Source organism: Propithecus coquereli, unplaced genomic scaffold (genome assembly GCF_000956105.1).
Source record: "Propithecus coquereli isolate 6110/MARCELLA unplaced genomic scaffold, Pcoq_1.0 Scaffold911, whole genome shotgun sequence".
In the NCBI taxonomy this organism is placed as follows: domain Eukaryota; kingdom Metazoa; phylum Chordata; class Mammalia; order Primates; family Indriidae; genus Propithecus; species Propithecus coquereli.
In genome coordinates this window covers 171,742-193,568 of record NW_012155408.1, presented here as the reverse complement: position 1 = coordinate 193,568, position 21,827 = coordinate 171,742, and the positions used below count along the sequence as shown (strand labels likewise).

The 21,827-nt window shown below is 65.5% G+C and overlaps 2 protein-coding genes across 2 annotated transcripts in view; one reads left to right on the top strand and one right to left on the bottom strand.

The window, feature by feature from the left end:
* The first annotated feature begins 4,035 nt into the window (after nt 1–4,035).
* On the top strand, nt 4,036–17,796 carry DPYSL4 (dihydropyrimidinase-like 4). Its single transcript, XM_012664809.1, has 14 exons — nt 4,036–4,081; nt 7,269–7,357; nt 7,893–8,077; nt 9,966–10,130; nt 11,627–11,688; nt 11,782–11,862; nt 12,171–12,239; nt 12,569–12,689; nt 13,776–13,932; nt 14,296–14,437; nt 15,262–15,432; nt 15,961–16,140; nt 16,969–17,134; nt 17,705–17,796. Exons 1-14 carry the CDS (start codon nt 4,043–4,045, stop codon nt 17,794–17,796), a joined length of 1,719 nt encoding a protein of 572 aa, XP_012520263.1. The 5' UTR covers nt 4,036–4,042.
* A 2,320-nt stretch (nt 17,797–20,116) lies between these two features.
* Nucleotides 20,117–21,827, bottom strand: part of STK32C (serine/threonine kinase 32C) — a 63,443-nt gene continuing 61,732 nt past the window's right edge. Inside the window, exons 11-12 of the mRNA XM_012664808.1 lie at nt 21,117–21,184; nt 20,117–20,261 (exon numbers count right to left, since the gene is read on the bottom strand). Of these exons, the coding sequence (XP_012520262.1) occupies nt 20,117–20,261; nt 21,117–21,184 (213 nt within the window). The remainder of the gene's footprint in view (nt 20,262–21,116; nt 21,185–21,827) is intronic.

The window sequence follows — 21,827 nt, the reverse complement described above, 5'->3', positions numbered from 1 at the left end:
AGCTTATAGCATCAGACAGATACGCTTGTTCTTTGGTGGCTGCAGGAGGATTTCTGCTGGGAAGTGCACTGCTAACAGCACTCGTCTAAGAAGGGCCCCTCCCTTTCCGTTGTCATCTAAGCCACAGTTACCGATTCACTCGGACAAGATGCTGGGCCGGTTCAACGTCTCTGGCTGAGCCTGACCTCGGGGTTTGTTCTAAACTCTGGAATCTTGTTTAATCCTTCATGCATAGTTCTGTCTTATTTTCATGACATCCTCTCGGCACACTCATTGTACTCAGACTGAATGGCAAACAATAGCTTTCTGTTAACCAAAGCTGCCGCACCGTGGATGAACCGCGGGCTGACATCTGACGGACTCTGCGAGGCAGCGTCCGGGAACATGCCGTAGCCCCACCTGGCTCCTGCCAGCCCGGCTCCTGCCAGCCCGGCTCCTCTGGGGGAGCTCCCGGCACGGCCCCACCCTGCACCTCCCTGGAACAGCAGCCGCTCAGGTCGGCCACTTAGGATACAAAGATGTGCACTGAAACGCGCCCAAATTCACGCCCACCATGTTTATTTGGATCGTCGTGATTTTGCATGTTGTATATATGTACGGAGACCGTCACACGCCCTCTCTACCCACCACAGACACTCCTAATCACAGCTCCTTAACCATTAAAAAAAAAAGGCAAACTATACAAGAAAGAAGCATGTAAATATGTATCAATGCTTATGAAGTTGTTACTGTTTATGTGTAAAAGGTTTGTACATAGGAAAGGGGAAATGGCTCAATGAATGTTTCAAATAATATCCCATCCACCAGATTGTGTTTGCGTCCCAGCTGTATTCCGGAAAGCACACGTTCAGGTGAAATGTCAGTTCCTCTCTTTAAATATCACTGTTTTCATGCATCTGCCATATATACTTTGTTTTCATCGGATTGCATGCCTCATTTCAGAGCTGGGCTTTTGCCAAAAAAAAAAAAAAGGCAAACGTGACACTGATTCTTCCTGGTCCAGGAAGCAGCTGAAGAATCCAAGTGTTTTAAAATAAGGTGAATTTTCTAAATTTTAGGCTGTCCTTTTCATTCTACACCAGTGGGCTAGGCTGAATTTCTTCCAAGTATTTGGGTCTCTTACTGCTACTCTTCGCACAGGGGAGGCTGTGTGTGCACGCATCGCCCCCCGTGAAGCAACAGGAGGGACCCAGGAACATTCCAGAAGTGTTTACTGTGTAACCAAGACATGAGCATTCATGTTACATCAACAGTCATCACATCATCACCGTGTCCACACACAGAACAACACGAATGTTTCAGTTTGTCTAAACTAAAAATCCACGTGAATTGCAGACTCCTTGGTTCACCTTACTGCTGAAGGACCGGGCCGTTCCTCCAAGTCTCTGCCCTGGCAGCATCTGTAGCCTTCAGGATACCCGAGTGCCTTACCCGGCTGTGGACACAGCACAGGGCGGGGGGTGTGCCCGCGAGTGGGCTTGGAGGCATCGACCCATCAATCAGCATCTTCCGTCACTCATCACTGAAACCTTAAAACGGATTGTGTGTTTTAACACAGTAATGGATTTAAGTTTAGGCTCAGGAAAATCATATTGTGAATATATGTATCAAATCATAGATTTGTTTACTGTATATTTTTAAAAAAGCTTTACTGTAAATTTACGCAAAGGCTACTAGGACCTGTTTTCTCATGGCAAAATGCCAGGCAGTATTTGTGTTCTACAAAGCAGTTCCTTAACAACCACATTCTAAACATGTGATACCCTGTTCAGTGCTAAACAGTATTCAGAGGCCTGAAATAGGTTTGTATGGTGTTCAAGTACCAAATTTTACAAGTATTTTTGTATTGTGATTCCTATGATATATACCAGAGAATTTTTACTCATTTGTAAATTATTGTACAGTTTTAATAAAAATTGTTTTAAATCTTAGAAGATCAAAGTCCCCTCAAAGGTATTGAAGTTTGAACTTGGGGCTGTATTAGCCACGTCCGTGTTTCTGTGTTCCTTCTCAGTCACTGCCTCTCACCCCCAGGCGGGGGACCTGGGCCCTCTGCCCCTGCGGAGGGGGAGCTCCAGGTGTCACCTGCGTCTCCTCCACATCACTGCGCTTGCCCCAGGGGACGCGCTGTGGATCAGGGTACCTGTGGCACCCGGCTGCGGCCAGCCACTGGTGCTCACCAAATGCGACCCGAGGAAGAGGTCAAACAGGTTCGAAAGGGGAGAGGATTTCTGCACGTGAGCAAGAACAGCTGGCGACGTCTGCTGTGACCGTCTGGCACAGGTGCGTGAAGGACCTTCCATCGTCGGTCTGGGGAAGCGGAGACTGGAGGGGGGAGTTGCTTTGACAGGGCCAGGACTCCAGGTCGCGGGGACCCTCAGTGTCTGAATTTAGGCTTTGAAATGCCGCCGAACTAACAACGCAGAGGCCCAAATCCCTTCGTTCAAATTCAGTCCTGCAGGGCTCAACCGAGTGACAGCGTCACCTGGAAAGTTGAGATTCCCTCTGCCCTGTCTCACCCCAAAGCTGAACCCAGCTGGAAGGGAGGTCGGGAGCAGCTGGGCTGTGCGGATACCTCCGGCGGTCCGCACTCGGCGCGCTGTCGCGTTTCGGAGTCAGGGCCGCCCTGCCTGGTGTGGGACAGACAGCGGTTTCTCCAGTGCGCTCCCCGCCCGCTCGAGCCCACGCGAGCCCCGGGAGCGCGCAGTCGCCCTCGGCTGGGACCCAGCGTGCGCGGGACCGGGCCGGGTTCAGCACCGCCGCGTGGACAGCGGCAGCTGCGCGCAGCCCGGCGGGGGGCGTGGGGGTGGCGGGGGGCGGGGAGAGGACGAGGCTGCCAGGTGCGCGCAGTTCACCTGCCGCGCAGTCCTCGCGCGGAGCCCAATGGAGCCCGCGAGGCCTCCGGCCCGTCCCAAGCTGAGCTGCATCTTCCGCCGCGTGGAGGACGCCTCGGAGAACAAGACGCTGCAGCTGGGCGCGCTGGGCCGCCGGGGCCCTCGCGTTGGGGAGCCCCACCTCGGGGCGCGCGGCGACTCCGAGGGACCCAGAGTCTGCCCGGCGGCCCCGCCAAGTCCCCGAGGGCGGACCAGCGAGGCTCAGGCCTGCGGCCCCCAGCAGGTAGGGGCCACGGGACAGAGGCCTCGGCCGAGGCGTCGGTGCCAGTGAGCAGCGCTCTCCCGGCCGCCGGGTCCTCCCCCGTGACGGGCCTGTGGGTTCTCTAACCTGCGACTGCCCAGGACCCTCGGTCTCTAGTCTGTCTTGGTCTCTGGGTAGCCGTCTGTGTGTGTCTGTTTCGCTGTGTGTGTCTCTCCAACGTGTCCTCTCCCTCCTCCCCCGTTTCGCGCGGCGGCTGTGGGGCAGCCTCGCGGGGACGCGTCTCCACCGCCCGGGCCCACGGGTCAGCTCACAGCCGGGCGTTCAGGCCCCAGCGCAGGCCACCCGAGAGGGAGCCCGGCTTTGGCCAGACGCTGTCCCGGACGGGGCCGCTCCCAGAGCACCGCGGTCCGGGTCTCAGATTGGTGCTGAGTCCCAGGGCCTCGGGGCCTCGGGTCGCCAGGGGCCTGGCCTTGCGCCCATGGCAGGGCAGAGGGGCGGGCGCGCCCTGGCGGGACATCGTCCGACCTCTCCCCCTCGCTTTCTGGGGCGCAAACTCCGCTCACGCACCGGCCCGGACGATCGCGCCCCTCTCCGCCCCGCGCCCAGCAGCGTCCGCGGTGCGCGCGGGTGCCGGGGTGCAGGGGTCAGGGCCCGAGGCCGCGCCGGCGCGCTGGGCGTTGGCGCAGCGGGGAGCGGGCGGGCCGGGGCGGGGCCTGCCCGGGCGGGGCCAGGGCCCGGGGGGCGGGGCCGGGGCGGGAAGGGCCCGAACGGAGCGGGGCGGCCCCGCGTGCTCGCACTCGGACGCCGGCGCCCCCACGCACGCGGCCGGCCCTGCGCGTCCCCCGCCCGCCGGCGTTCGTGTCGCCCGTGCCGGGACCCCAGGCCGCCCCGCCGGAGCCAGGCCGCGCGTGCAGACCCAGGCGGCGGCGCGGGCCCCAGGAGCAGGATGTCTTTCCAGGGCAAGAAGAGCATCCCTCGGATCACGGTGAGCCGGCTTCCCCCGGCCCCGGGCCCCACTTCGCCCGGCACCCCTGCCCCCTCCGCAGTGGGGTCTGGACGCGGCGCGGAGCCTCCTGGCCCTGCGCGAGCCGCTCTCCCGGCGCGTCCCCTGCTCCCTCGCTGCTGCCGGGCCGAGAGAGCCGCGAGCGCTGCGCAGGGCGTGCTGGCCCCGGCCGCCGGCTTTCCGGGAGCCCCCTCTGCGCCCCGGGAGGGCCGGGGCCCCGAGAGCGGCCTGCTCCCCACGGAGCGGGTGTTCCTTCCCCCCACGGGGGCCCGAGGCGGCGCGTCTGGCCTCGGAGCTCCGCGCCGGGCGGCGGGCGGAGGCGGCCCTTTGTTGGCCCGGCCTGGCCTGCAGGCGCGGTGCAGCCGGTGGGGGCCCCTCTGCCCCTTGGACGCGCCGCGCCGCGTCGGGAGCTCTTTGTCCGAGACAAAGCGATTCAGTCCCGACCGCTCTGCCCCTCTGCTAAGCCGGGTCCGGACTCGGGGGAGGCGAGCACGGACTATCACCCGGCGCCCGCAGCGGCGCCCGCAGCCTCAGCCGCGGAGAGAGACGCCCCCAACACCGGCGCAAGTGCAGGAGGGGCGGGAGGCCCCGCTCTGGCAGGAAACAAAGCCGCCCACGCAGGCGGCGAGGACGGGGGAGGGGAGGAGGCGCCTGGGGTCGTGGACCTTGCGGGGGGTGGGGGGCGTCCGTGGGGCCTCGGAACCCACTGGGCCTTGGCCTCCGCAGGAGGGCCGGGGGTCTGGGCGGGGGCTTCAGCCCCAGCGAGGGCTGTTGCAGGTCACTCCTTCCCCAGGTTCTGGCGGAGGAGGAAGGAGGAAGGAGCCCCTTCCCTCTGCCTTTCCAAGGCTGTGGCCTCCAGGCTGGCCGCTGCCCACAGGGTGGGTACTGAGGCAGGAGGTCCTGCCAGGCAGCTGGCACCCGGGGTGGGTTGAGGGTGGCAGGAGGACCCTGTCTGTGGTTTACGGGACTTTTACCTGATGCTGGCGGGACGCTGAGAAGAGCCTGGCACCGCAGCCGGCTGCGTGTCCCTCCCGCTCCAAACCCAGGAGTTCCCGGAGTCTGGTGCAGGTGCCTGAGGCTGGGGCTGGGGCCGGGGCCGGGGATAGTAGTGAACCCCGTCTCTGCTTGCCCCAGCCTTCCTCCCCCCGGCTGGGTTTTCTTTGCACTTCCTTGGGTGCAGGTTGGACCAGTGGGGGGATTGGGGAGGTGAGGGGAGGCCCTGCCAAGGGAAGTGGGTGGTTGTGAGGGGCCAGGGCTGGGGGACTGGGCATAGCGTCTGCCGGACTCAGTGGGGAGGGCCCAGCGGCTGGGCATGGCCATCTTCTGCCCAGGCTCAGCCAACTTCCCCTGTGACGGGGCAGAGGGTAGACAGCTCAGCTCCGAGATCCCAGTGTCTCTGCTGCCACCACCCAGCCCTGTCAGGAGGGCCGCCCGGCAGCGGCAAGTGGTGGGCATGACCGTGTTACGGCCACAGTTTCTCTGTGGACGCTGCAGTGTGAATATAATGTTTACCAGTCATGAGATACTTTTGATTGTTTTCAACCAATATAAAATTTAAAGACCGTTTTTAGCTCCGGGCTGTGTGAGGACAGGTGGAGGGCTGGCTGTGGCCGTTTGTGAGCCGTGGATCAGAGGCTGACCCTAATCAGTACGGTCCTGCAGCAGCCCTGACAGCCAGAGGCCTCTCAAGACAGCCATGGCCGCTCTGAGTGGGCGCTGCGCCCTGGCGAGACTGTCCTGCCTGGTCAGTTTCTAGGGAGGGCCGAGACCCAAGCCAGACAGTGGGCGGGGGGGGGGGGGGCACAGTCTCGTCGCCGACACGCAGCCTTCACCCCCCCGGGCTTCTCTCTGTTCTCCACCGAGCTCAGATCACCACCCCTGAGGCCACACACAGTCCCACTCATGACGCCCCACTTCCCCCCAGCTCCCCTCCTTCCCGACCATCTGGTAGGATTCTCAGAATCGATTTATGGCTGCCGAGCGTCGGAGTCAGTCCCTGTCTGAGGCCGCGGCTCTGCGCTGCTGGCGCCAACCCCTAGAGCTAGGCCACGGACACTGCTCCCCTGTGGAGTCCCCCCTGCAGCTCTGGGACCTGCGGTCACTCTGACTTCTCCCCTTCGCCCATGGCCTCTCGTGAGCAAGTGCTGCCGGCCAACTCCCGGCCTCTCTGGAATCGCCTCTCCTCACCCCTCCCAGACCGTGGCCCGGGCCCTCATCGCACCTGATAGCCTCAGAAACCACCCACACGATGACCAGGTTTTCCTTGTTAAACACCACGCTCTACTCTCCACACAGCGCAGGTGGTCTCCCTAAAACAGCAATCAGACCATCATTAACACCTGCGTAAGGCCCCTGCCCAGCTCTGGGCCCTGCCATGCCTGCCCCCTCACCACCACCCCCGCCAAAGGATCCAGCCCTCCATCTCTTCTCAGAACTGATGAGAGCAACTCAAGCCCCTCCCTGCCACAGGGACTTTGCACAGGCTGCTCCTGGGCCCCGGCTGCATTGCCCCAGCGTCAGCCCTGCAGAGAGGCCCTGCCCTGCCCCACCCCAGCCTCGCCCCATGCGTCTCCTGTCGTGGCATCCTCTGTGCTCTCCGTGTTTCTCTGTGATGATCTATGCACGTGCGTTCCTGCCGTTGCCAGCCTCCCATGCCGGGATGCCACCTCCGCGGTGGGGGCCGTGCCTGAGCCCGGCTCCCGGCCCCACCACAGGCCCGCAGTGTTCTGGGGGAGCCTCGGTGTGGTTAGAAGAGGGGGCAGAGGGCAGGGCCTCGGAGGCCAGCGTGGGAGGGCGTAGACTTTGCTCACCTCCTCCCTCAGGCTGGGGCTTTCATCCGATGGTAAATTTGAAGCTGTGAATACGACCCGTTGCGTTGCTGCGCTGTCACCAACACCGGCTTGCCCCAGAGTCCCCACTTTGTCCCTGTGCCTTTAGCGGGGCCGGACTGCCTGGGCCACAGCTGCGGGGCCGTGCGGGGTGGCGGCTGCCCTCGGGCTCCCTCCATCCTGTTCTCGGGGTCGGTAAGCGGTTGCAGGCTGTTGCAATCCTTTGTGCGCCCGCACGTGTCTGAATGTTTGGACGGTAATTGCGGAGGAAGAAATTACACTGAGCCTGTTGCTGAATAACTGAGTCTGGACAGAAATCATCCCATTTTTCTTCCCAGCAGAGCGACCGCCTTCTGATCAAAGGTGGGAAGATCGTGAATGACGACCAGTCCTTCTACGCCGATCTGTACGTGGAGGACGGGCTGATAAAGTAAGTTCTGCACGAATCTGTGTGCAGTTCGAGCCTGCACGCCGGTTACCCGGCACCCCGGCAGCTTCCTGTGGGTGAAATCCACGTAAATAGCCTGTTCTTTTCCAAACCTGTCCTCTGGGAGCAGGAGTGTGGGCACCTCTCGCGGTGAGTCCAGCCGGCGGGTCAGAGGTCAGAAGCAGGACGCGGGCGTCCGCGTTTCCTGGCTCGCGGTGGGTGTTGGGTGAATGCTGACCGGCCACACCTGTCAGCGTCTCCGTCTGTCCGGCTGCTCCACCGCCAGTTGGTCAAGCAGCGAGGGGGAGCTCCGGTGGGAAACCGGAAGGAGTGTGAGGTCTGCGCGGGGCTGGACTTTGCACTGTGGCCGTCTGAACCGCGGAGGGGGATGCCTTGCCCAGCGCTGGTCCGGCGAGTGGTCAGCCGTGCCGCCCTCGTCCTCCAGGACCGGAGCCCGAACGCACGCTGCTCGGCTCTGGCGCACTGGCAGCCGCCGCGGCCCCTCGTAACCGGTGAAATCTCGCCCTGTTGCTTTCAGACAAATCGGGGAAAACCTCATTGTCCCTGGGGGCATCAAGACCATCGACGCCCACGGCCTGATGGTCCTGCCGGGCGGCGTGGACGTCCACACCCGGCTGCAGATGCCCGTCCTGGGCATGACCCCAGCCGATGACTTCTGCCAGGGCACGAAGGCCGCGCTGGCCGGAGGGACCACCATGATACGTGAGTGCCTGGGCCCTCGGGAGGGGCGGCGTCCAGCCCGTTCCTCGGTCCCCTGGCCGGGCGCCTGTTAAAGGATGTTTCCCGCAGTTCCTTTGCTACATCTCAGTCTGAGAATCCCTTGTGTCCCTTGGCTGTCCCCGTCTCTTGGGCTGGGTCATCTTGCCTCGGCCAGCTCCGGAGTGCTCCCGGGATTTCCAGGGAGCAGACGGATATGTGTCTAGTTATCATTTCCTGGGGACCCGTAGCCGGGCAAGGACCGGGGTCTGGAAGACCCAGCGCCCTGGACGAGGGGAGAGGCTGTGCTGTCTGAAACACCAGACTCACGTCCGGCCCTGAGCCTCGCGCCTCTGAAGCCTGGTTCGCAGAAGGTTCCTGCTCGTGGCCAGAAGCGTTAATGGCGGAGGCTGTGTTTTTAGAAAAAGGGTAAAAGTAACGCTCACTGTTGTCCCATCACGATGACCAGTTAGCATTTCCATCGTGCCGCTGTGCGCCTGCACGGGCTCCCCGACGCCTGCTCGCGTGCGTGCCTCTTAGACCCTCTGGCTCAGCAGAGGCGGGAGTGAATCCACCTGCCCGCTGTGGGCTGGTGCGTGGCAGGCTCAGGCCGGACAAGACCCCAGAGCCCAGCCCTCTGGTGCCGCGTGGCCTCGCCTGCATCAGCTCTCGGTGCCAACCTCAGGCACCTTGGCCGGGCTCAAGAACTGGTCTCAAACCTGGTTGAACCTGGGTCCACAGCTTTCCCGCTGTGACTTCAGGTGACTCAGCCTAGTTTGTAGGTGGAAGTTAGCTGAGCTATCGCACAGTGGGAGAAGACTGTCCTCACAGGCGGGGGAGGACGGAGTGAGCAGCGCGCAGGGATGGCTTGTGTGCCCGGCGCACGGTAAACGCTGCGGCCACCGCCCCTGGGTGCGGGGAGGACTCTGGTTACTTCCCCAGTGACATTTAGCCGTTGCCGAGATCACAGCTGGCTTTTGGCTGTCTCAGCACCGAGGGAAGAAACGCTCTCAGTGGCCCGGCTTGTACTCTGACCACAGAGACTGGCCACTGCTTGGGCCCGTCACGGTGGTGGCCAGGCCATCTGCAGCCAGTGTCACCTGCCTCGTGCCAAAGCTGAGGCATCTGACAAGCCGTGAGGGTTCCGCAGGATGGAGGATGCCGCAGGTGTGGCGCTGGCCACCGTCTCACCTCTGCATTCTCCACCCGCCGGCCCAGGCTGCGCTGTGAGCAGCTGCAGGGAGAGGGGGGCGCCGCTTCCTCGGGGCTGGCTCATGACCCGCCTGACGGGGCGCACGGCGGCCCCATGTCCCTAATGGGCACCTTCCTGGAGAGCCGCCCTCTGAGCTCTCCCGGTGCACCCCGGCGCGGCCGTGAGCCGTGTTGGACCTTGGGCGTGTGGTTGGTGGGAGGCAGCACAATGGCCACGTGCGGGGTGGGTGGCACTGCCCAGGCCTCGTGGAGCCGGTGGGCAGTCGGGAAGCAGCCCAGCACCTGCTATTCGGGGACATGCCTGGCGGTGGGGTCCAGCACCTTGGACAGTGCACTGCTCCCACCTCGGCCCGTGGGCCTCCTTGAGGCTGGGGGTGGAGGCTGGCAGAGCCCCAACCTGCGCGCTCCAGGTGTGTTGTGTCCATTGGGAGTGGGGTGGCCTGAGCTTTTCCTCTCTCCACCCCCCACCGTCTCTGCTCAGGGGGAGGCTGGGGACATGGGACAGAAGACCCCCCAAAGCAGGGAGGAGGGGGCTCCCGGCAGAGTCAGCCCCTCCCCCGGGCCTCCCTGAGTTGTCCTCACACGCACCCTCTGGGTTCTCGGGAACGTGAGCCCAGATCTCGGGGGCAGCGGGGGCCCAGTGGCCGGGCGGGGGAGCCCGCTGACCACGCTGCCCCCACAGTGGACCACGTGTTCCCCGACGCGGGCGGAAGCCTGCTGGCGGCCTACGAGCAGTGGCGGGAGCGAGCGGACGGCGCAGCCTGCTGCGACTACTCCCTGCACGTGGACGTCCCCCGCTGGCACGAGAGCATCAAGGAGGAGCTGGAGGCCCTGGTCAGGGACAAGGGTGAGCGGCGGCTCCCGCGGCCCTGGGCCAGGGGTGGCTGGAGGGACCTGGGCCCCTGCCTCGGGCCCCCGACCCCGTGTCCTGCCGCACTCTGACCCTGACAGCAGGCGCCTGGGCACCGAGCAGAGGGTGGACGGGAGTCACTAAGTGTCCTTCCAGTGTCAGCGGGTCGAGACAGGCCTTCCCTTCCCGTCCAAGGGACACATCCGTCATTGTCCCTCCCACAGAAGGATGCGGCGGGCGGGGGGCCCACCTTTCTCGGGAAGGAGACCACCCAGGGGAAGGAAAAGAGCTGCTCGTCTTCCTAGCGTTTCAAGATCCTTTTAGAGGGAGAATGTTCTGGAACTCCTATTTCTCTGTTGTTGCCTTAGCTGAAACAAACCAGCCTATAAAGGTTTTACTGTTTTTCTCATAACAAGTCCCGAAGCTAAAACCTCCCAGAGTCCCCGAGTGGTTTGACAGAGGCCGTCACTGGTAGACTGATCTCTCTGGTCGAGTACGACCCGCATCTCACAACCAGGCGGGACGGGTCACCATTGCCTTCCTAAAGGCTGTTACTTTGGGTCCCCTCCCGAGAGTGACAGTCCTCACGCTGGCACGCTCAGGCGCTCAGGACCCTCGGTCCTGCTGTGGGGCTGGCGAGCCATGGCCGGCCCCGCTGCGGCGGCAGCTCTGCTGCTGGGCTGCTGTGTAGCGGGACGCGGGAGGCTCACGGTGGGTCTCAGAGCAGAGGCCGAGCCCAGGCGCTGGCGGCCTCCCCTCACCCGTCAGGGCGGCGCTGGGGCTCCTGCTCCCCGCAGAGCCAGGCGTGGGTCGTCGGTCCCGTGCTGGCTGCATGGTGTCACGGGCAGGGCCACATCCCCACCACCAGCCCCAGATGCACGGTCACGTGCAGGTTGTCACCTGGGGGGTGGCTTGTGTGGCGCAGGGTGACTCAGTTTCCCCACAGCGTGCCTCAGTTTGTCACATTGGCATTTTCGACTCAGCAAGAAGGGAGGGTGGGGGCTGGGTGGGCTTGGGGGGTGGGAAGGGTGGAGCTGCCTCCAGGCCCAGGCTGTCCCCCTTGTAGGTCCCAGGGAGTGGGACGGCTCGGCCCTCCTGCTGACCGTCCCCAGCCTGGCCCTGAACGCTGCCTGCCCTCACAGTGTCGCGTGAGCGTGCGCCGTGTGCCGGCAGGGCAGGCGGGACCCCCGCAGGCAGGTGACGGATGTGCTGGACAGGCCTGGGCTGGGTTTCCCGTAGAGAGCAGGTGTCCCTTCCGTCGTGGGGTCTGTGAGACAGGTGTGAGCGGCTCTCACCTGCACCTGCCACTGGGGGACCAGTCGGTTCCTGCACCCAGAGGGCAAGCAGCAGGCCAGGAGGGGGCAGGATGTCGCTGACTGTCCACGCCCCCCGCTTGCTAGGTGTGGCGGGGGATGGGCTCGCGGTGGGGACGCTCCCTGGGTTGTCCGGCTGGTGGCGGCCGAGCCGCCTGAGCCCTCCCGCCTCTTCCCCAGGTGTGAACTCCTTCCTGGTCTTCATGGCTTACAAGGACAGGTGCCAGTGCACCGACGGCCAGGTAAGGGCAGGTGCAGGGTGAAGGTGGCAGGTGAGCGTCAGGTCGCCGCTAGAGCAGCACAGCCCACAGGGCCCCGTTCGCGTCTCTTCCCAGATGTACGAGATCTTCAGCATCATCCGGGACCTGGGGGCCGTGGCCCAGGTGCACGCGGAGAACGGGGACATCGTGGAGGAGGTAGGTGCTGTGGGGACAGGGGTGGGGGTGTGGGGGTGACCTCGGTGACATGCGGTGTGAGCACTTAATTCCAGAAGACCTCAGAGAGAATATTAGGTGTGTTGCAGTACATAGCTCACCCAGGGTCAGGGACCAAACAGCCCGTGAGTTGGAGGGAGGCTTGGGGGGCTCTTGAAGCCAGCATACAAGCTTCTCGTTGTCATCCCACTTCTTGTCAAAAATACCCCAGACCACGTTGTCTCTGGGGGCCGAGACTGGGGGCGGCACCCAGGGTGTGGCCGCACTGAGCGCCCTGTCGGTCTGTTCAGGAGCAGAAGCGGCTGCTGGAACTTGGCATCACCGGCCCCGAGGGCCACGTGCTCAGCCACCCCGAGGAGGTAAGCGTCGGCGTCTGCCGAGAGCACCAGGCGCCCAGAACAGACCGCGGCCCACACTGCCGCTGCCCCGGGCTGGGTGGATCTGGCCCTGACTTCATGCCCGGGCGGGGCTCTGCCCGCCCACGTCGTCTGGGAGGCGATTCGGCAGCCCCTCCCCTGCCCCGTGAGCACTGCTCACCTTTACCTGGGACCCAGAAGACGGGAGTCAGGCCCTGGGACCGCATGGTCAACCCGTCCCCGGCAGCAGCCCCAGGCTTGGGGCTCACCCAGCAGGGTCCCTGGGGTGACCCCCGAGTGGTCTGAGGCCCCCCCCCCACCTCCATCCCCAGGTGGAGGCTGAGGCCGTGTACCGAGCCGTCACCATCGCGAAGCAGGCCAACTGCCCCCTGTACGTCACCAAGGTCATGGGCAGGGGGGCAGCCGACACCATCGCCCAGGCCAAGCGCAGAGGTGAGCGCCGCCCCCGGCTCGGGCTGGACTGGAGCCTCCAGCCTCACTGGGTCCCAGAGCAGAACGTGGGCTGTGCACCCTGCGCACGGGGAGGGATAGAATGACAGGAATGCGCGTGTCTGAGAGGGAACCGCAGTCCCGCCCGGGCCCCCGTGGTGTCTGCCTGTGTTGGGATCTGGGCGCGTGTCCCAAGCGCTGGGGCGTTCCCCGCCCATGGCCAGCCGGAGGCGGAGTCTGCCGTTGCGAGCCTGGCGGCGGGTGGGGGACACATGCAGCTGTGACCAGCAGGGGCTGGGCTGTGGGGGCCTCCAGACAGGTTGCTGAGCTCAGAGGATCTGGGGAGCCCCTGGACGGGGCCAGGGTGGGGTGCAGGGCCCGGGGTGGGTAATTGAGGCGATGTCTCCAAGAAGCCCCAGGTCCAGGGTCCATCTAGTTCCCACCTCTGCCGTCCCCAGCGAGTCTCACAAAGGGAGCTCGTTCTCTGGGTTGCCCGAGGCATGGGGGTGGGTACACTCGGGGGGGGGGTCAAACAGAAACCCACCCGGTTACCTGGAAGAAGACAGGGAGGTTGCACTGGGCACGGGGCAGTGGAGTCTGCGGGAACGCAGCCAGGAGCCCCCTCCCGCCACTGACAGCCACTCTCCTGTGGGGCCCACTCCCCTGAGCCAGCCTGACCCCCCCTGTCCACTGCTGGGAGCAGCATGAGCCCCAAGCCTGAACCCCACAGCGAGGCTGTGGCCAGGGGACCCATGGCTGGTGAGCGGCCGCACAGACAGGCGTGGCTAGAGTGCCCGGCTGGCCTGACCCCCGGCTGTGGCTGTGGGTACAGAGAGGACCTGCTGTCAGCTGGTCCGGACTCCCACTACGGGACCTCTGGGCCGACATGTCTGCCCAGGACTGAGGCCTCTGCCCGGCCTCCTGCAGTGTGGGTGCCCCAGAATGGGGACAAGTCGTCCCCAGCCAGGAAAGCCAGGGGCAGTTGGGGGTGTCAGCGGCAGTGCCCAGGTTGCCCCGTGCTCGGGCCCCTGTGATCCCACCTCCACGCAGGGTGGGGGTGGGGTGCCTCTCACGGGCTTTGCGCTGCAGGGGTGGTCGTGTTTGGGGAGCCCATCACCGCCAGCCTGGGCACCGATGGCTCCCACTACTGGAGCAAGAACTGGGCCAAGGCGGCAGCCTTCGTCACGTCACCGCCCATCAGCCCCGACCCCAGCACGGCAGACCACCTCGCCTGCCTGCTGTCCAGGTACGCCGGCACTCCCCGTGGCACTGGGTCGGCCTGCACGCTCCACGCCTGCCGTGGCTGCAGCCCATGGGTGGCCGTGACTCCGGGCCTCTTCTGCAGAACCCCTGGGCCCCTGCAGAGCAGCCAGGCAGAGGGGGGTGCAGGGTCTGAGCCTTTGGCCCAGCTGGGGCTTCCCTCATAGGAACCATCCCCCGCGTACCCCACTCAGGGCCCCTCCAGCTGTGTCCACGGCCACCCTGCCCCGAGGCACCACCTCCGCCCGGTGTGGGTCTCAGACACCTCCAATCCCCATGGCTGTGCTGGCCAGGGTGGGGATCAGCGGGACAGGACCTCTGGGCTCCTCTGACCCTGGCTTCTCCCCAGCGGGGACCTCCAGGTGACGGGCAGTGCCCACTGCACCTTCACCACTGCCCAGAAGGCCGTTGGCAAAGACAACTTCACACTGATCCCCGAGGGCACCAACGGCGTGGAGGAGCGCATGTCCGTGGTCTGGGAAAAGTGCGTGGTGAGTACAGACCTGGCCGGGCACGTGGGCCACTGGGAGGGGCCGTAGCGGAGCTCTGCCGTTCCGCCAGAAAGAGCCCCGTGACCGGCAAGTGCCCGTGAGACAGGCCGGGGCACCTGGCCCTCGGGGTGTCACCCTCACCCAGATGCAGCCCTGCATCCGAGCTCCCAGACACCAGGTCCTGGCCCCTGGGGGCAGCTGTATCGTCCTTGCAGATTCCAGCGTCGCACCGAGATGCGTTCGCACATGTGGGCTAGTGAGAGCGGGTCCCTGTCCCAACGGAATGACGCTCTGCGGCGTCAGTCGTCTCCTGACAGCCTGGGAGTCCTCAGGGCTCGTCTCTCACTGCCCACGCGCGGCCTACCCGGCGTCCTATGTCCACCCCCAGGCCCTGAGCACCCCCCAGGCTGGCCCTGCCTCCCCAGGCCTCCTGGGCTCCCTCAAGGGACGCAGACATTGTCATTGAAGCCTCAGCGTCTACCCACAAAGTGAGCACAGAAACAAGCTTCGTCCACAGGAAGGGTCCCCCGGGCAAGCGTGGCTCAGACGGACTCTGACTCTGACTCTGACGGTCCCATGGCAGTGGACCCTCCCCCGGCCGGTGTGTCCCGTGAGGCACTGACATGGCGAGGGCCGTGACTGTGGGCTTCCGTCCTGCTGTCTGGGTGGCACCGTAGTGACCGTCCCCAGGAAAGCCCAGTGACCATCCATGTGAAAGCCCAGTGGCCTGGTGCCCATCCACATGAAAGCTCAGTGACCTGGGACCGTCCCCATGGAAGCTCCAGACCAGCCCCCACCCTCGGCTCTGCCTTCTCTCCCCTCAGGCCTCAGGGAAGATGGACGAGAATGAGTTTGTCGCAGTGACCAGTACAAATGCTGCCAAGATCTTCAACATTTATCCCAGGAAGGGGCGAGTGGCTGTGGGCTCTGACGCCGACCTTGTCATATGGAACCCCAGGGCCACGAAGATCATCTCTGCCAAGAGCCACAATCTGGTGAGAGAGGCCCGGCTGTCTGGGTCAGGGCCGGGCCGTGGGGCCTGGGGAGCCCCGAGGCAGCTTCCCGGCGAGTCCCCGGGAGGGAGAGCACGGCCGGCTGCCCGGCCCCCACGCAGCTGGCGCTGGGCAGGAGCAGCAGCTCAGCCGTCCCCGGCAGTGCCCACCCGCTGGCACCGCAGCGGGCTCCGTCCCATAGCTGTGGCGTCTGTTCCAGTTGTGCAGAGAGGAGACTGAGGCAGCGCAGTGCCACGTGCCTGCCCAGTTGGGAGGCGCGGCCCCTCCTGTCTGCTCACTCATGTCTCCTCTGCTCTCCTGAACACAGGACTCGGGGGTGGGCTCATAGGTTGAGGGGCCGGTTCCTCCTGAATTTGGCCCCTCGGAGCCGACCTCGTCTCATTGGGGGTCTGGGTGCAGGCCCGCCAGGCCTCGGGTGCGGGCAGCCTCAGAGTGTGCGGGCAGCAGGAGGGGGCAGGGACTGAAAGGCCACGTGCATGGTGGCACTGGACACTGGGCCTCTCTCTGCAGAATGTAGAGTACAACATCTTCGAAGGGCTCGAGTGCCGCGGAGCCCCCTCGGTGGTCGTGAGTCAGGGCAGGGTGGTGCTGGAGGACGGGGCCCTGTTCGTGACCCCCGGTGCTGGCCGCTTCGTTCCCCGGAAGACCTTCCCAGACTTCGTGTACAAGAGGATAAAGGCTCGCAACCGGGTAAGCGCGTCCTGCCGGGCGGCGGGGAACTCAGACCAGGGCGCCGGGGCTGCTCCGTGTTCTGCGGCTTTGCCTCCTGGCCCAGCCCCGGCTGGGCAGGAAGGCAGGTGGGGCCTTCTGGGCACAGGTGGGCCTGGGCCTGCCAAAGGCAGGAGGCGGGGAGGGGATGGCTCCCAGCCACACACGGCGGGTGGGGGGCCTGCATTGAGAGTCCCCCGAATCCTCGGGCTTAACGCTCGCACTCACCCCCCTCCCCTGCCCGCTGCCACCCCGAGGGCAGGATCCGATCAGAGACCTGCGGGGTCAGGCCTCAGACCCTGCAGTCGTGACTCCAACCCTGAACCCTGAGAAAGATGCCACTGGAAACGCAAGCACGTCCGAGGGGCTGGCAGTCCAGGGACCGTCCATCCCGGGGGGCTCCCGGGAAGTGCCTCTGGCCTTGGGGGCCATTTCAGGAAGGGCGGGACTCGGGCCTGCATCTCGGGGATAGGAGGTGGCCACTCTGTCGGGGCCAGTGTCCTCTTCCAGAAAAAGGCCCTGCACAGGCCCTCTCGGAGTGCTGCTCCCTCCCTCGGGCGCGTGTGTGCCAGCAGGGGTGCGCGGGGCGCAGGGAGCGAGATGTGCACACTTGGAGAGCCTGCGGGCAGGGGCGCACCTGTGTGTGGGGAGGAGGACCACAAGGGGGCAGGCACGTGTGTGCTCATGGGGTGGACGCCCCACTGGGGGACCCCAAATTCCCGAGCCTGGCCCCGGAGGGTGCAGAGCAGACCAGGCCGGGCCCTGCGGCTGCCCGTGACCCAATCCCTCATGCCCGCCCCGGCCCCACAGCTGGCGGAGATCCACGGTGTGCCCCGCGGGCTCTACGACGGGCCGGTCCACGAGGTGATGGTGCCGGCCAAGCCGGGGAGCGGCACCCCAGCCCGAGCGTCCTGCCAGGGCAAGATCTCGATCCCAGCCGTGCGCAACCTACACCAGTCGGGGTTCAGCCTGTCTGGTGAGTGGGGCCCGGGGCTGGGGCAGCCGGTGAGGGGAGGGCGGGGCCTGGCGAGCCCGGTTGGGGACGCCCTTCCTGCCCAGCACCCGCCCCAGGCGGCTGAGCCGAGCCCCCATCTGGACTCAGGCACGTTGGGTTGGGGAGGTCAGGGGCCTCTGCAGGGGTCCAAGTGTCACCTGGCGGCAGCTCCCAGCCCAGCCAGCCCAGGGTGGGGAGCAAGGGTGAGGAGAGCCGCATCCCTGGTGCAGGCGCCGGGACCGGGCCCCTGGCACGTCCTCCCAGCTCAGGGCTCTGGGCTGTGACGGTGGCCCCACTCGCCTCCTGGGGACCTGGGTGGGCACTGGCTGGATGCCAGGGCAGCTTCGGCCCCCACCTGGGGCCCACGGGGGACGTATTGGCCTGCCTTGGGCTTCTCCTCTGGGGACAGGGCGAGCCTCCAGTCCTGGTCCCTACAGGTCTTGGGGACCCCATAGGCGCTTCCCGTGCACCCAGCCCAGGGGTGGGAGCGGCCACGCGGGTGTGGGCTCTCCCGTGGAGCCCGCTTCCCCTGCCCACCCGCCCTCTCCGCAGGGTCTCAGGCAGACGACCACATCGCCAGGCGCACGGCCCAGAAGATCATGGCGCCCCCCGGTGGGCACTCCAACATCACCTCCCTTTCCTAGACGACCTCCGACCTCAGCAGGTGCCGCCCGCGGGCAGACGCAGGGCTGGCTGCCGCCCTCTGCTGGCGTTTCCTGTAGAAGTTCTGGAAGGTGCTCAGCCTTGCCCTCCCCTCCCCCACAAGCTCTCCTTTCGGGGTCCCAGGTCCCGCTGTGAGGAGCCCCCTTGAGGCGAGGGCTGAGTTTGGGGAGGGTTCACTGCCAGGGCGAGGCGGCGGGACGGCTCCGGCGGCCGGGCCGGGTGCTAGCGGAGGGCCCGCCGCCAGCAGGGATGCAGAACCCCCGGGTGCGTCACAGAGCGCAGGGGGACAGCCGGGGGCGCCACCTCCTCCCCACTGCTAGGCCCTGCTCCCGTAAGTCCCGCTCCCGCCAGCTCCCTGGAGGCCCGCGAGGCCAGACGGTGCAGGGCAGCCCTCCCCCCAGGAGGTGCTGAGATGTCAGGGACCCGTTGGGTGGGGACTCCGTGCACATTCCCAGGGACCAAACCTGAGCTCTCGTAGTAGCCCCTCTCCAGGGAAACGTCACGGTCCTTTAGGTAAGACGCTCCTTTTATTACAAAACGTGTATTTCAATAGGTTTATAGAGTAGTTTTGTACGGAGAGGACGCCGCAGCCAGACCCTGTGCATGCCACCCAGCGCGGGCGGTCGTCCCAGTCCGATGTGAATCGTGTCAATTAAAGCCATCGGGTTAGAAGCCACCTGTGTGTGGAGACCCCTTGCGCCATCTCCCGCGAGGGGAAGCCCCTGCTCCCCATGCGTCCCGCTGGGCAGCTCTGCCCACCCTTGGGCAGGGGCAGGGCTGGGCTGGGTGGTGGGAGGGTACAGAGCGGGACTCCCTGGCCCCCCAGCAGGTTGGGGGCAGTGTGGCGCCTAGAGACACAGCCACAGGCCCAGGCGCAGAACCTTCTGGAAGTCAGAACTGCTGGGCTGGCCTGGCCTCAGCCTTTTTCTCACAAAGGTGGTGCCAGTGAGCTGTGCTAGTCCAGGAAGCTGCCTTGAGAAGCCCCTCCCGGTGTCCAGCGCCTGCGTTCCAGGGCTCCTGCGAGGCTGACGCCCACTGCGCCGGTGTCCCCCGAGCCCCTGCCAGGTGATCAAGGGAGCCGATGACACCCTCATCCGCTGGCATCTCGGGGAAGGGGCAGGCGCACTGTCCCCGTGGTCCCAAACCACGCATCGAGGTACACTTCTGTCATGTAGCCCCAAGCCTCCGACACCACCAGGTTTCGGCCAGGAACTTATCTCCACGGGCCTTTCTGGCGGTGACTGGGGCACCGCGTGTGGCCTCGCTGAGGCCTGACGGTCAGTACCTGCGCCCGGACTCCTGACTCCGCCCTGGCACAGCCAGCTCCTTCCCAAACACTCCGTGGCATGTGAGCCTCGCTTGCCTCACCGCCTGGCTGGGGTGGGGACGGCGTGTTTGCCAGAGGTGGAGCCGGGCTCCTGGCACAGGCCCAGGCCCTGCCCCCGTGGCCGGCTGTCCTGGGAGGGGGCACGGACGTGGCCAGTCTGGAGCCCTGGGCTGATGGGGCTGAGCCGTCCCCCTGGGGGACAGGAGAGGCGCAAGCAGGGAGAGGGAGGGGTCCCCCTGGAGGGCCCAGCACTGCCTGGCTCCGTGTCTCCTCCAGCAGCCGTCCAAGGGCACGGCCCTGACGTGCCCCGGCTTTGCTCTGAGCAGCCACCACCACCCTGGCTGCCTGAGTCACGGCCAGACTCCGTGTCCCCTGGCAGGCACAGAACACGCACAGCACGTGACGCGGAGTAGCTCTTATATTGTGATTCAGAGGTGAAAACTATACAGAAACAGCAGAAATTGCCAGAATAGTTCGTATCTCTAGAAAACACTCTGCACCTTCCCACCCACGACCCTCCCACCAAGGACCGAGCAGAGTCTAGGTCCGCCCACGGCTAGGACAGGAGGCTCACTCACACCCGGCGGCCCGACAGCAGGGCTGTGGGGACCAGGGCTATGTACAGCCTCCAGCCTGCGAGAGACCAGAGGGCCCGGGCCTTCTGCCCAGCTGCAGCCCCCGTGACCTGCCAGCCAGCAGTGATGGGGCCGCAGGAGAGGCCAGGGTGGGCAGCCAAGCCCCTCCTCCACTGTCTCGGGTCCTCCAGGGCCCAAGTGGCACTGGCCCGTCCTGCCCTCGACAGGCACCCACGGCTTCTTGTGGCCAGGCACCGCCACGAGCCAAGGTATGAAATGTGGCTAGGCGCTGGGCACTGCCAGCCTGGGACCGCTGAGGCCCGCTGCACCTACCCCTGGTGGGCCTGGGCCTCCAACGCCACCCGAGCAGTAACTGTCCGCGGGCACCGGCCCGGAGGCCTAGCTGCTCCCGGCCGAGGGGCAGATGGAGCCGCACATGGGCAGGGCGGAGCGCTCTGCCTGGCTGTCCTCCACGGGGAACGCGGCGTCCCTGGTCTCGGGGCCGGGGAGGGGCTCGTTGGTGAGGTCCTGGCTCCTCTTCAGCCTGGGGGCAGAGACACGAGGGGCCTTCTGTGTCCACCCAGCTGCCCAGGACTCTTCTTGCTGCTGGTCCCCAAGGACTCACGGAACGTGTCCCTCAGTGACGTGGCCCAGGGCGCCCAAGCTCGGGCCAAGTGCTGGGTGGTGCCTCGGGAAGCCCTGCTCTGGGACCTCCGGGCACAGCAGGGAGCCTGGGAGCCCCACGGCACCCCCCTCACCCTGTGGTGGTCTGGGGCGGTGGCTGAGGGTCTCAGCTCACTTCCGGCTGGAAGCCGCAGGGAGGCCGGACTCGGCACATGCCGCAGGGCAGCTTTGCAAAGAGCTCGGCTGAGTCCCGCTCCTCACCTGGCCCTCTGATCCGCAGGGTGGGGCAGGGCCCTCCCCAGGCCCCACACACCGTCCTTCCCGGCCAGAGCCCAGGGCCACCTCCTCGAGGAGGCCCTCCCTGCCTGCCCAGGCAGCAGGAGCACGCACTCCTCCTGCCAACCACCTGTGCCCGTTCTGTCTCGCAGTACCCAACGCTCAGAAAAGGTCTGCTGCACGAGTGAGACGGAGTGAGTGTGTGTCTGAGTGGTGGGAACCGTGGCTGACGGGGCCACCCTGGAAGCCACCAGCCCCGGCCTTGGCCATGTGCCGCGTCTCTCCCCAGGAGGGTCTGGCCACTGGCCCCGTTTGGAACTAAAACCTTCCCAGGAAGCCCCCGCCCCATGCAAGAGCCCGAACAGGGACCTCCCACTGCTCAAAGCCCCGAAGAGAGTGGGGTGGGCACCCCAGGCCCAGGAGGCCTTGCGGCTGGGGGGTCAGCATCTGGGCGGCCAGTGTCCCTCGTCTCTGCCCCCGCCAGCCCCAGCACACTCACTTTTCTCTGTTGAAAATGACGAAGTCTTGCTGGATGGCGTCGAGGCAGTCCTGAAGATACTCGTTCTCCTGGGGACAGAAGGACACACGAGGGGGTTTGTCAGGGATGTGCCCAGGTTTGCTCGGGGCCCCCGGGTCGAGGTGAGCTTCTCCTCCCGGGCCTGCACCTGTGGCTGGCTTTGGAAGACGGCCAGAGTCTGTCTGGCGGCCGGGGTGCCTGGAAGGGGTGCCTGGGTGCCACCGCCCAGCTCCCGCCTCCAGTGGACATGTGTCCGTGACATCAGTGGGACCGTGCCGGAGCCACCCCTGCTGGGCTCCTCTGCCCTCCCCGTCCTGTCTCCCCACTCGCCTACCAGGTCCTCCAGTCCCTCCCTTGTCCCTGGTACACAAACCCCCCGAACCAGGGCCTGTTTCTGGGGAGCCTGCCCTGAGAAGGTGGTCTCGGGCCGTCCTGCGAAGCACACCCTCGGGAAAGGGCTTGCACTCGGGCTGCGCTTGGCCAGATGCACAAGGACCCCATAATTGGTGGCACGAGGCTCGATGGAGGTCCGGTCCCCTAGGGCGTGTCGGGAGGGGCACAGTGGACGGGGCTGTGCCGGCCCCTACAGCAGCTCTGGCCCTGGCTGGTGAGACGCGGGGCAAGAATAACTGGGAACCGCAGCTCTGGTGGCTGCTGCGGGTCACCGGCAAACACGGGCTCAGGGCAGCCAGC